We start from the raw sequence: 13,859 nt of genomic DNA, 5'->3' as shown, positions 1-13,859 counted from the left end.
GAAAGAAGAGCCCATTATTAAATTTGTTCCCCATGTAGGTACTAGTAAACTGTAATCAAGTCATCCCTTAACCTTCTAGTTGTTAAGCTAAATAGATTGAGCTCCTTGAATCTCACTATACAGCATGTTTTCTAGTCTTTTAATCATTTTCATGGTTCTTCTCTGAAACTTCTCAAATGTATCAGAATCCTTCTTAGGGCACCAGAACTGGACACACTATTCCAGCTGCTGCTCTCCGGCTGCCCAGCTCTGAGGGCAGCGCCCCGCCAGTAGCAGCGCAGAAGTAAGGGTGGCAATACCATAGCATGCCATCCTTCTGCACTGCTGCCTCCAGAGAGCGGCGGCTGCTGACTGAGGGCCCGGCTCCGCAGACAGCAGCACAGAAGTAAAGGTGGCAACACCATACCAGGCCATCTTTACTTCTGTGCTGCTGGTGGCGGCGGCGGCGCTGCCTTCAGAGCTGGGAGCCCGGCCAACAGCCGCTGCTCTCCAGCTGCCCAGCTCTGAAGGAACCGCCACCGCCAGCAGCTGTGCAGAAGTAAGGGTAGCTGCACCGCAACACTCCCCCCCCCCAGTTCCTTTTTGGGTCAGGACCCCTATAATTACAACACTGTGAAATTTCAGATGTAAGTAGCTGAAATCATTAAATTTACAATTTTTAAAATCCTATGACCGTGCAATTGACCAAAATGGACCGTGAATTTGGTAGGGCCCTACTGATAACTATCCAGACATGAGCCCCCTAATCCCAGATGCCATATTTTCCTGCCACCCTAGATGTGGATCATCATGGCCCTACAAATCCAAGGTGCAAGATATCTTTATTCAAGGGGTCATGTTTTCCTGTGGTGAGAGAGAGTAGAACGTAGTGGCGTGAGCATGGGATTAAAAGCACCATGAACACATTCTGCTGAAATATATTTGTAATTTATTTTTTTAAAATTGAAAATTGGCATTTTAGTTTATAACAGCCATATTACTAGAAAATGACATTTCTGACACCAGCAGCATGAGAGTTGAATGTGAGAGATTGTAAAGCAATTTCAATCCTGCCATCAACTCAAGCCTCAGAAGTGCTAATAGTAATTAAAAACTTTTCCCTCCAAATACATTTCACACTTTGTACATGCTGAGAAATAACTCTCACCATGGGAACTTTCAGATCGCATGTGCTGAGTAAAAACAGGTACAGTTTTCTTTTGTCAGAACAGAACAAAGACATAAAGAGGCAGAGGGTTTCATTTACTCCTAGGACACTGCAGTCTACTGAGTGCCAGTGAACTAATGAGCCTCTCAAACCTTATGTTGTTCTGGCATGAATCAAGGCTTGATTCTTCTTAAGCCTTAGGAAACTAGCTAATTTCCAGGTTGATATCATCTGCGAAGTGGCTCTCCCCCGCACCCCATTGAGTGTTTGTAGTGACCAGTGGAGAGATGGGGTTAGGTCAGAAATCTAGGAAGAGTCTCTTGTTAAGAGTAGGGAAGTACACTGCGTGTACCTTGGTTGCAGTGGGGAGGAAGTTAGGAGTTTACTTATCTTCAGCACCTCAGAGAGAGAACAAAAAGTGAATATATCCACTGTTCTTGTTTTAAGGATTAATAGGCAAACAATGCTGTTTATGAGTTAAGTCTTTCAGCAATGGACTTCTTGGAAGCAAAAGATCACTAGTGCATCTATCAGAGGCGAGAAACCTGCCGATCTCATTTCCAACTTGAGCAAACAAAGGCTTCTAGAAAGGATGATTGTTGGCTGAATTCCACAGTGGAAAAGCCTGCTTGTGGTACTAGTGTATCCAGAACTGAGGAATTATTGAGACTACCTGACAAAAAGACCCAAACAATTTAAAAATATATACATTTATATTTTATTTGAAGAATAAATCAACATATCTTATTACAGTTCTCACTTCTATTTTTATTTCTTCAACCACTGTGGAGAATACAGAGGCTAATCAGAAGTTTATGCAGAGTTAACAGATCTGTGGCTCGTGAATGGCACTTGAGTATTTCAGTTAAATCTGTCTTTGAAAAAGAAAGGCACTGTACACTGTAGTTCCATAGTGAATTTCATTACTGACTGGAAAACCCTGGCTTTGGTATTTGCTTGAGATTTTTTAGCTGTAGGATGGTAGAGACTTGGCATGTTCAGGAGATAATGCATGCAATCTGCAGGAAGAAATAAATTGTAACTTAAAGCAAGAGCATAATCTTCCAGCAAGATAAATATTACAGCCTTGGTTGGGGAGACTGGTCTTCCCCTTTCCATTGCCTTCCTGTCCTGAAGACAGCAAATGAAAAGTAATCTGATGCTAAGAAACGCATAGGAAAGAAAAAGTGATTTTACCATCTATATTACTTACACAAACCATTTCTGAGTGTACAAAACCTTCTTTTCACAATTTACAAATGGGGCAGCAAAAGAATCCTCCAAAACAAAGAGAGGAAAACATTATATTTTAACAAATCTGGAAAGCTGAGGAATTCTAGAAGACTGAAAAAAAGTGAATGTGGTGATATTAAAAAGGTTAAATGTGATTACGCGGGTTACTATTGGCCAGTTAGCTTGACATGGATCCCAGGGAAACTCATTGAAAGGCTGATATGGGATGCAGTCAATAAAGAATTAAAAGATGGTAGCATAATTAATGATAATCAACATGGTTTTGTGGAAAATAGATCTTGTCAAATAAATATATCTTTTATCGATGAGATTACAAGTTTGGTTGGCAAAGGCAGCTGTGCTAATATAGGTAGATTGCTATATGGCATTTAAGTGAATACCACACAGAATTTTGATTAAAAAGTTAGCACTATTACAAAATCAACATAGAACATATTAAAATGATTAAAAACTAGCTAGCTGATTGATATAAAAAATTAATTATAAATGGGGAACCATCATCCAATGGGGATGTTTTTAGTGGGATCGCACAAGGATCTGTTCTTGGACCAAAGCTATTCAGTGTAATTATCAATGACCTGGAAGAAAATATAAAATCACTGCTGGTAAAGTTTTCAGCTCATACAAAAATTGGTGGAGCATTAAACAACAATATAGGTAGGTCAGTGCTGCAGAACAACCTGGATCTCTTGATAAACTGGGCCCACCTGAACAAACACAAATTTCAATATAGCCAGCTGCAAGGTCACATGTCTAGGAACAAAGAACACCGGTCATGCTTCCAGGATGGGGGACTGTATTTTGGAAAGCAATAACTCTGAAAGGGATTTAGGGGTCATGGTGGATAACCAACTGAGCATGAGCTCCTAGTGTAATGTGGTGGCTAGAGTGCAAACACAAGCCTTTGATATATAAGCAGAGATATAGGTAAGAAAGTGGTATGACCACTGTATACAGCATTGGCGAGACCATTACTAGACTACTGCACCTGGATCTGGTATCCACACTTTAAAAAGGATGTTGATGAATTAGAAAGAATTCAGAAAAAAGGTACAAAAAAAAAGTTAAGGATCAGAGAACCCGCCTTACTGTGGGAGATTGAAGAAGTTCAGTCTATTGAAAAAAGAACAGGAGGACTTGTGGCACCTTAGAGACTAACAAATTTATTTGAGCATAAGCTTTTGTGGGCTACAGCCCACTTCATCGGATGCATGCAGTGGAAAATACAGTAGGACGATTTTATATACACATTGGACATGAAACAATGGTTGTGAACAGTTCAATCTCTCTGGTCACTCTATTACAGCCCTAAAAGTCGCAATATTACAACAAAAAAACTTCAAAACCAGACTCCAACGAGAGACTGCTGAATTGGAATTAATTTGGAAACTGGATACCATTAAATTAGGCTTGAATAGAGACTGGGAGTGGATGGGTCATTACACAAGGTAAAACTATTTCCCCATGTTTATTTTTCCCCCTTACTGTTCCTCACATGTTCTGGTCAACTCCTGGAAATGGCCCATCTTGATTATCACTACAAAGGTTTTTTTTCTCTCCTGCTGGTATTAGCTCACCTTAACGGATCACTCTGGTGACAGTGTGTATGGTAACACCCATTGTTTCATGTTCTCTATGTATATAAAATTGTCCTACTGTATTTTCCACTGCATGCATCCGATGAAGTGAGCTGTAGCTCACGAAAGCTTATGCTCAAATAAATTGGTTAGTCTCTAACGTGCCACAAGTCCTCCTGTTCTTTTTGCGGATACAGACTAACACGGCTGCTACGCTGAAATCAGTCTATTGAGTTTATGTAAAAAAAAAGGTTAAGATGTGACTTGATCAGAGTTTATAACGATCTCCATGGAGAGTTTTCTCATAGTAGGGTACTCTTTAATTTAGCAGGGCATAACAAGATCCCACTTCTGGAAGCTGAAGCTAGACAGATTCAGATTAGAAATAAGGCACAGATTTTTAACAGTGAGGGTCATTACCCATTGGAACAATTTACCTAGGAATGTGCTGGATTCTTTGCCACCTGTGGTCTTCAGATCAAGACTGGATAAATTTCTAAAAGAGATGCTCTAGCTGGCGTCAGAAGTTATGGGCTTGATGCAGGAATGATTTGGTGAAATTGTATGGTCTGTGCTACGCAGGTCAGACTAGAAGATCATTATGGTGCCTTCTGACTTCTAAAACTATGAGTCTATGAATAAGGTTTGAAAAATACATGCTGTACTACAGTATTCATGATATGAAGTTGGCGGACAGGGATAAGAAAATGGACGATGTTTATTTTGTTCCTCTGTTCTTCACCAAGATTTCCTTTTGCACCACCAGGGATATTTTAGTTACTATTTTACTAATCATTTAAGCTCACTCAGTAATCATTAAAATTTCCAGTCTAAGCTAATATTAATTTAATTATTAATAGACAAGAACAACAAAACTTGTAACTTATTTCTTTCCTGCATTCCTGAGAATGAGAGAGTTTTTCCTAGAGGCTTAAAGAAAAAGTTTTAAAATTTCTGTCAACTATTCTTGGGGAGCATCTTCTTTGGAGGATTCCTCTTTAAATTTCAGTTTGTTTTCTGCTGTAATTCCAAGAATTGCTTCAATATCTTGAACTGCTATCTATAATAGATTGAAAGAGTGCAAGTTATTTAATGGATGTTATACTGGAATAAAGTCCCCACAAATTTTTCAGCTGGTTGCGAATCCCGCCCCCCTCCAAAGTAATTTGTGTTATTTAACAGAATGCACCAATGGAATCTTCCACTATTACTGTGGGATTGGGAGTGTATTTATTTAAAAAATAAACACAAAGACATAAATCCTAGGTAAATGAAAATATATTGCTAGACACATTTTGTTATTCTAATTAACTATGTTGTTTTATTATGCATATTTAAATCACTGTTAATTCACTATAAGTAAATTGAAATGAAATCCACTTTTACATGTTTCTTCAATACTTGGTTTTGAGTCCCTCCCTCAGATCAGAAAAATATTTTTTTCTATTTATTGTGTTACATGTTAAAATTTAATTCTATTTCCCCCGAAAAATGCCATTTGACTCATCACAGGAAAATACAGTTAGAGTTATGATTTAGTCTGTTTTACATTCTCACCATATCAATTACAACACAAATTTGCGATATAGGGGTCTCTTCTTGCCTTTTAAGAAACTGTTTATAGTTCAAGTTTTTAAAATCTTCTGTAGAGCTAGAGGGCCTATGGGTTAGCAAAAGAACATTTGCTGAAGTTATGCTACCCTTTAGTCAAAAGATAGCATCATTTTATAATAAGCAGTTGTTTCCACCATAAACTAGTCGCTCTGTACTTTCTTATGGCCTGATCCAGCAAAAACTTACTATTGGATGTAGGGCTGGATTCACTATTGCCTGATGGTCTCTTTTCACCAGCTATGCTGGTGCATAAGGGCTCCCCAGGGAACATTCCCAGAGTAGAAATGCCCAATGCTAGGCACAGAGCTCTGCAGCTGCCCTGAGTCCATGAATAAGGTGAGCTCAGGTGTGGAGTGGGTACCCCCAGAAGGGGGAGTGCGAAGGAAACAAAATTGAAACTGTACTAGTCTGTTTCGAAGTTTAAGGTGACATGCAAAAAGTAAACCGATTGAGTGGTGAAGAATGAGTTGGATGTTTTAAATGTGATATTAATATTTTAAGTGGTGATTAGTAAAACAGGAAACTTCATTTTTTAATTTTTATCTTGATGGTAGTCCTTTAAAAACAAAAGGGCCGATTGTGACAGAAGTCCCTCAAGCAGTATGGTGGCCTCCTTTGCCTCTTGCACGAGAAACTCAGAAGCTTTGGGGATTCGGTTTACAAATGGTTCCAAGTTAAAGCATATTTGGTTTCAAAGAAAAAGTTTCAAACTATTAAATTTAACTAACAGGTTCATTGGGAGACTTGCTATATTGACCTCTACAGTGTGAAATATGTACTGCTAACAATGAAAAAGGAATGGTTTAGCACTTGTTTACAATACAGCATGAGGTATTTTCAGTCCTGGTACAGAAATTAACCAGGATCGTTAGTTAATTAACACCTCACCTTAAAATTGGTCTCGCCTTGCATATTAGGTGCTGATATTTCTTGATGGATGATGAAGAGATTGTGAGCAAAGGTCATGAGGACCCCCTGGAGATCCTCTCCGATTGTTCTGTTAATGATATCCAAACAAATGAGTTTACCAATGATTCCCTTCACATGCTTAAAAACAATCGGCTTCTCATTTGTGCCTGTCTGGTGATGGAATTTAATGAGAATTTTCAATCTCACAAGGTGGGAATCTTCAGGGAGATCTGAAAGATGAGGCTCCATTTTAACTTGTCAACAGAAAGGATTTGTGTAATAAATAATTTTTATTAATCAACTTAGCAAACGAGAGCAGTAGGTTCAGCTATTCCAAGCACAAGGCTACCACTGAGTTAGGACAGTGGCCTTAGCATATTTTTTAACATTTAAATTAGTGTAAAAGAATTGTTGCTACTTCATGCATGCACAAATACAATCCATGCGTAACACTTTCTTTTTGTGATACACAGACACTTGAACTGCATCAGTATTACTTAGACTATTGCATTGTTCTTAGAAATATTAGTATTAGTCTTTGGGGCTTTAATCTCTTGACAGTACATCTAGAGTCTCATTATAGCATATTTCATTGAGGGGGAATATGCCTCATTTAGAGCATGTCAGTTGCAATGCACATTAAGCACAGTGCAGTAAAACGCAGGATGGCTGCGTTATTTAAAAAATGTTACAACCTGAACCAAACTGTTACATTTTTGGAACTTAGTTTCCAAATTAAAATGGTTGTCTGACATGTATTTAGCAGTCTTGTTTGAGGGAAAAGAAATATCAGACAGAAAGTGTTAGAGATTCCATAGGATGTAAGGTTTCAGAGTAGCAGCCGTGTTAGTCTGTATCCGCAAAAAGAAAAGGAGGCAAACTTTGGATGAGAGTCAGCTTCATTTCATAAGGCCAGATCTGGATGCAGTGATGTGTAAGATGGTGTGAGTTATACATTAGGCAGTCATTGTGAGTCCAAGTCCTGGTCTACACTAGCGTGGGGGTTGACCTAAGATATGCAACTTCAGCTACGCAAATAGCGTAGCTGAGGTCGGCATATCTTAGGTCAACTTACCTGGCCGTGAGGACGGTGGCGAGTCGACTGCTGCCGCTCCCCCGTCGACTCCGCTTCTGCCTCTCGCAAGCTGGAGTTCCGGAGTCGACGGGGAGCGCATTTGGGGACTGATTTATCGTGTCTAGACGAGACGTGATAAATCAATCCCCGATAGATCGATCACTACCCGCCGATTCGGCGGGTAGTGAAGACCTTCCCCAAAGATTCTAAGAGGGGTAGAAAAAAGGTGTAAGGTTCAGTAGGATGGAAACAACACTAATTTAGGAGTTCAATTTTCAAAAGTGCCAAAGTTCCATTTTCAGAAGCACTTAGGAGACTACAGTTGCTAAGTGCCAAGTCACTTTTGAAAATTTTAACCTAGATCCTTGACACCTTCCCTTCTGTTGAGTTTCTTACTAACTCTCCTTCTAGCTCCTTGGTGTGTAAACTACACTAACACCCTTACACCCACTTACCAAACTCTTTAGAGCCATCCTCTGTTCTTTCAACAAGCCAGTCTCACTGGAAGTCATCACATCACAACTAAATAGTGGGTGACAATCACTGAATTGCCAGATGGTCTTCCAGTAAATCAGCACTTTTATTAAAATCCATGATGGTAATACTTTGTATTTTCATCTTCTTCAGCTCAAATAACTGTCCACTTGTTTACCTGGCTATTTAACTTATACTGTGTACTTACATCATTCCCAATCTGTACCGCTTGCGATCTTCATACAGTATAAAAATTGTTCCTTGTTTTTCCTGTTACATTGAAAAAAAGTTATTTTAACTGTTGCTTAAAACAGTGTACATACTGATATTTACAATAAGAGATGCTAACACCTATTGTGCAAGGATGGTATGTACAAAATCATGTAATCAAAGAAAGGATAGTTTTAAACTATATGTACTGGATTATGACTCTGTGTAACCTAAGTAATTTGTACCAGAGAATACAATATAATAATTCTGTGTAAATCCAAATATATACATTTCAGAGTCTGTTCATATTCTGTGCCTTCTACAATGGTGGGTGGTCACAGATATTTTAAAAATGGTTTATGTATACACTTTGTTAATTCATCAAGGTAAAGAAGGCCCATAAGAGCATTACATTCTGTAAAGTTGAGAGACATTGAAAATGTTTTTAGTCTTCATTATATCTTCTAATTCATTATGGGCTAGATCCTTGTTCCAGGGGAGTCAGTGGCAAAACTCACAGGGTCTGATTTTCAGAGGCACTAAGCACCCATTATCATATCATTTGGAAATGTGAGAAGTGTCTCCTGATATGAAAGGCAAGTAGGAGACTCTGAAGTCTTTGCTGAGTGACTATGTGGAAGACTTCTGCCCCAGGATCCAGACACTCTTTCCTTTTATTATTCCCTCTCCACATACCGTCTCCTCCCCTCTTTTTCCACGTTCCACAAAAAAAAAAATCCACGTTCCACTATTACTTTCTCATTTCTCACTCCATTCACAATCCTCTACCTCTTCCTTCTCCACTGAAGTCTGTTTCTCTGCATCCTCCATCCATCTCTCAATCTCCTTCTTCTCATTCTTCACAGAACCACCCCCCACTTTTAAGCCCACTCATATAGATCCTCAGGACAGTCTCCTATGAAGGAGTCAACTAAATATACTTAATCCAAAGGAAAACAACAGGAAACCTGTTGCTAAACCAGACTAATTGATATGGGGCCTGCTAAAGAACCCTTTGTAATTTAGCTTTCATACATTAGTCTCAGTAAATCTGTTAAAAAAGAGTGCTATGTTAAACTACTATCAAGTCTGCCTTATGGCACAAACAAGATATAGGACAATTTTATGGTGAATTTTGTCCGATATAACAGAACTCCTGCACATGGAAGATTATAGTTTCCAGATAGAAGTTAGGCAGAGTGACTATTACACTTTTCTATACATTTTTCTCCTTCCATACCTGGACATCAAATCCAATGCCATGAGCCTTACATATTTGGAGGAGAACACTATAGTAAATTACTGAAAGGTTGGAGTGCCTCAGCTGACTGCTCATTACTGCATAGCGGCTGCTTACTGGAGACGGCTGGAAAAAAACAACATATGATTCTTCATTTCATATCATTTTATATAAAGCACCTACAATTTGCTATTTAAATATAAAGGACTTTTGCTGTTAGTTATAGTGGTGTAAATCTGGAGTAACTCCATTTCTATTGGCAGTGGTATTCCCATTCATATCAATATCAGTTGAACACATAACTCAGAAGCAATGTAGGTTTCTGTGGGCCAGATTCTACTCTCAGATATATTGGTGTAAATCTGAAGTAACTCCCCTGAGATGCTCTATTGTGACTCACCTGTAGATGTTTTAATTACTTCACTGATGACTGAAGCACTATGGAACCATTCTATCAGATTCTGACTACGGTGGAGCCCCTCCAGATTTGCACTGCTATAGCTGAGAGCAGAATCTTCACACTGTGTGCAAATCTATATTGTTTTCAAGTTATATGCTCAGCTGCTATTGATATGAATGGAAATTCCAGTGCAACAGCCAATCGAGTTTCTTGAGCTATGAACAGAGGGTGACCTATAGATTCCCCAGAGCCAGATTTACAGCTGGCCTCACTCCAGGTCTGCACATGCAGCCACTGCATGTACATGCACAAATGGCTCTCTCTTTATGTAAATCTTGTAACTTGATGCCTCACCCGCACTCTGCATTTGTTAAGAGTTTGTGTTTGAAAATGCAAAGGCCATTTTAAAAAGTGTGGCCTTGAGTATTTATACTGTAGCACATAAAATGCAGTATAGTTTTTGTTATTATAGAGTATTACAAATCTAAAAAGTTTAAGCCAATGTGACAGAGCAAAGCCAGCTAGAGATTCTTCTTCCCTGTCAAGAAGTTGAGGTTTGAAGGACCATTCTGAATTTTCAGGAATCTGGACATCATAAAACACAGCAAAAGGAAGAAAACGAATGCCAAAATTCTGAGCATCATATGTGTGAAAGATGTTTTGCTATTACAAAGAAAATGCCAGTTCCCGTTCATTATTTCATTTTTATTTACTTAACCTTCAGAGCAAACAGTTAAGGATCTTGCAATCAATATATTTTTACTTTTAGAACAACAGCATCCCAAAGTAGGATATGACCAACCTCTCTCCAATCTGATAGCGTGGTTCTTCAGTGTCTTCAGCAAAAATCATCAAAGAAGTAATAAAACAGTCAACATGTGGTTCAGACAGGACAGCTCAACACCATCCCATCTGTCAATATCATATCTGCCATATCATGGTTTCTCACATAAAAAAGCAGAAGCCAAAAGCTATCAGTGTGTAGGAGACCATTGTGATTACTGAGCATGTTATTGCATGGTAATTACCATGAAGTCACATCATAATTCCAGTCTTATTTTTGTCTTAAGTTACAATAGTATGAAAATTACAACAGCCAAGGGGGAAATTCTGCCCTGAGATGGCACATGTATCTCCTCATTAAAATAGATGTGGATGAGCTCTGTGGGTTCAGTTTGCAGTGGATGGCAATGAATCACTTGTTTGCTTGGAGTTTGGGGTTTTAGAAACTCGTTGCTTGGAGTTTGAGGTTTTAGAAACTGAATTTCTAGAAATGCGGCAAGTCAAAACTTGTTTACCTACACATATGACCAAAAGCTCTTCATGGTTTAAGCTGCTTTAAAGACTGATAGCCATTCACACTAAGGTCATTCTACATCACTGTGGCCAGAGCAGTATAAAGGGGCTTTAGTGTAACTGAAAATCAGGTCTTCAGGGTCTGATCCTGCAAGACACTCAACTCACTGGGATAAATTCTCACCTGGTGCAAATCAACATAGCTCTACTCAAGTCGATAGAGCGGAATTGATTTACACCACTGAAGTCAATGGAAGTTGGGGGACCTATTCTGTAAAGCAATTTGAGCTTTTAAGTCACAAGCACTGTGCAAACAACATTACTCAGGCCCACTGAATGTTCGTAGTAAAACCCCACATTCAACTTGATTGTGACTCTACATGAACCTTTTGCACAGCATTACACTGAAGTGAGTGGCGCTTGAGTACAGCCACATCCAAAAAGCAGAATTTGCTCTACTGATATATTGTTCAAGTTGGATGAGAAGTGCTTTAATTCTGCCATCACTTGTATGCTGTGCTCGCTCAGAAATCCAGACACTCTACATGACTGCGCTGGTCAAGAAGCTCTAGAGCAAAAAGAGAGTATTCTGAATTTGGGAAAATATATTAGTCTTGGCCTTCTTCTCTATTATGCCTGAAGGGAGTAGGGTTCCCATTCAGAAAATGAAAATAGGAATTGTGGTTAAAAAGGGGAAGTGGGATCAAAGAACAACGTTTGGGGAAAAAATACACACATGGCATCGTAACTGTAAGTCCTTCAGTATTGGTCAACTGTCAAGACAGATATAGTTTTAGGGCTAACAAACTTGATAGCATCACTTTAAATACATAGAAAGTGGAAAACTTTAATGGCAATGAGAATACAACTGCTGGATAAATCAAATCAGTTAGGGATAATAGAAGCATTGTGACCAACAGTAAGGGGTGTATTCTTCCACCCTTATTCAACTAGCACCTTACTCTGATAAATAATCCCACAGATTTAGTTGACATATTTCACGAGAGTGAGGTGATATTCATTGAGTATAAGGTTGGTAGAATCTAAATGATTTAGCAAATATGGAACATAATATTCTAAAAAATCTTTTACAATCCACCCAAGCTCTGTGTTGAAAATGGACCTGAGTTCTGCTTACACATTATCATTCACCTCCTTACAAATGCTGCCCAATCAATATCATTTTGCCATGAAATAAAATTCAGTGAGAATACATTTCTCAGGCTTAAACCCCAAATTGATTTGTTTTTCATTGTAGGTTTCTGCCAGTACAAGGGATCTGACCCAAATCTCTCTGAAGTCATTGACAGTCTTTCCAGTGAGTGTAATGGGAAATGGACCAGACGCTTAACTTACTTTCCAAGGCTACAGTGTCAGAGCCTGGATTACCAATCCTGTGCTCAGATTACATTGTCATCCCCAAAGGGCTGTGAAGGTTTGTCTTCACGAGGATTTAAAGGGGTGTTGTTAGAACATATGTTGTAAGTAGCACATTCTATAAGTGTAGACGAGGCAGCATGTACATTAGCACCTGCTGGTGGGCTTAGCTGAAGCCTGGAGGCAGTCTTAACAACACACCTTTCAACCCTAATGAAGACAAACCTGTAGCTCTATAAGGAGGGGTGGGGAATAGAGTGACAGTTTATGTTAATCCTGACAGAATTTTACCATCCCTTCCATGCCCGCATGTAATTCTCACTGACAAGTTTTGTGCCTTACTGAGAGAAGAACCAGTCCCTTGTCCATTTCAGAGTAGGCCTGATCTAGTAGTCCTTATAAAGCCAGAGCTCCCACTTGAAATCAATAGACTTTTCCTGCCAGAGAACAGCAAAACTAGGGCCAGTAATTCAAGTGATTTTTTTAAATCATAGACACGTTGCAGCTTTGCTCTCGTTAGAGGCCTGATACTAGAATCAGGGTGCACTCTGCTGTGCGATTCAGCCTTGCAGTTAGGGGGAGCTTTGAACGTGCTGCTATGTCAGGATCAGTCCCTACATGAAAAACAATGTGGAACAAATGTATGGTTAATATTAATTCTAAGTCACCTTTCATTAAAACAGCTGAATCATCACAAAAATACTTAATGCTAAACATAGAAAACCTTAAATATCATTTTTCATGAATAATATTTTTCTAGGCACAGTTTAAAGTGACTACGGCCCAGATCCTCAAAGGTATTTAAGTGCCTAACTCCCACTGAAATCAACAGAAGTTAGATGCCTAAACAGAAGTTAGGTGCCTAACTCTCACTGAAATCAATAGAAGTTAGGTGCTTTCTTTTCATTTCTAATGTGATGTCACATTTTTTTTAACCTTCCTGAAACGCTCGGCTTCCTGAAATGCCTGGGCTTATTAGAAGGGATAGTGCTTACACTACCATGAATAGACCTCAGAATCAATAGAGATAATTCTATGGTTGAGATTCAGCAAAGCATTTGAACACATACTTGAGTCCTGTCCTGACTGCAAATACTTTCCTGAGCTGGGGCTTGAGTCTGGTGTTGTTTGCAGGATTGGGTTCTTAGTTCTTTGAATGGGGATACTGCATCTTGAAGCATGTAATTTACAGTATTTTTCCCCAAATGATATTGTTTTGACATTGATACATTTAAGTTGACATAGTTGAAATCCTTATATAATACATCTCTGCCTGAAAATTAATC

At 38.9% G+C, this 13,859-nt stretch overlaps 1 protein-coding gene across 1 annotated transcript in view; it reads right to left on the bottom strand.

Moving 5' to 3' along the window:
• Positions 1-4,093: 4,093 nt before the first annotated feature.
• Positions 4,094-13,859, bottom strand: part of IQCH (IQ motif containing H) — a 107,068-nt gene continuing 97,302 nt past the window's right edge. Inside the window, exons 18-21 of the mRNA XM_074966608.1 lie at positions 9,501-9,626; positions 8,259-8,320; positions 6,481-6,589; positions 4,094-5,038 (exon numbers count right to left, since the gene is read on the bottom strand). Coding sequence (XP_074822709.1) covers positions 4,940-5,038; positions 6,481-6,589; positions 8,259-8,320; positions 9,501-9,626 — 396 coding nt within the window. The 3' untranslated portion in view covers positions 4,094-4,939. The remainder of the gene's footprint in view (positions 5,039-6,480; positions 6,590-8,258; positions 8,321-9,500; positions 9,627-13,859) is intronic.

Source organism: Natator depressus, chromosome 10 (assembly GCF_965152275.1).
Source record: "Natator depressus isolate rNatDep1 chromosome 10, rNatDep2.hap1, whole genome shotgun sequence".
In the NCBI taxonomy this organism is placed as follows: Eukaryota; Metazoa; Chordata; order Testudines; family Cheloniidae; genus Natator; species Natator depressus.
Note: the sequence above shows the minus strand (reverse complement) of the source record. Positions and strands in the feature narration are given on the sequence as shown.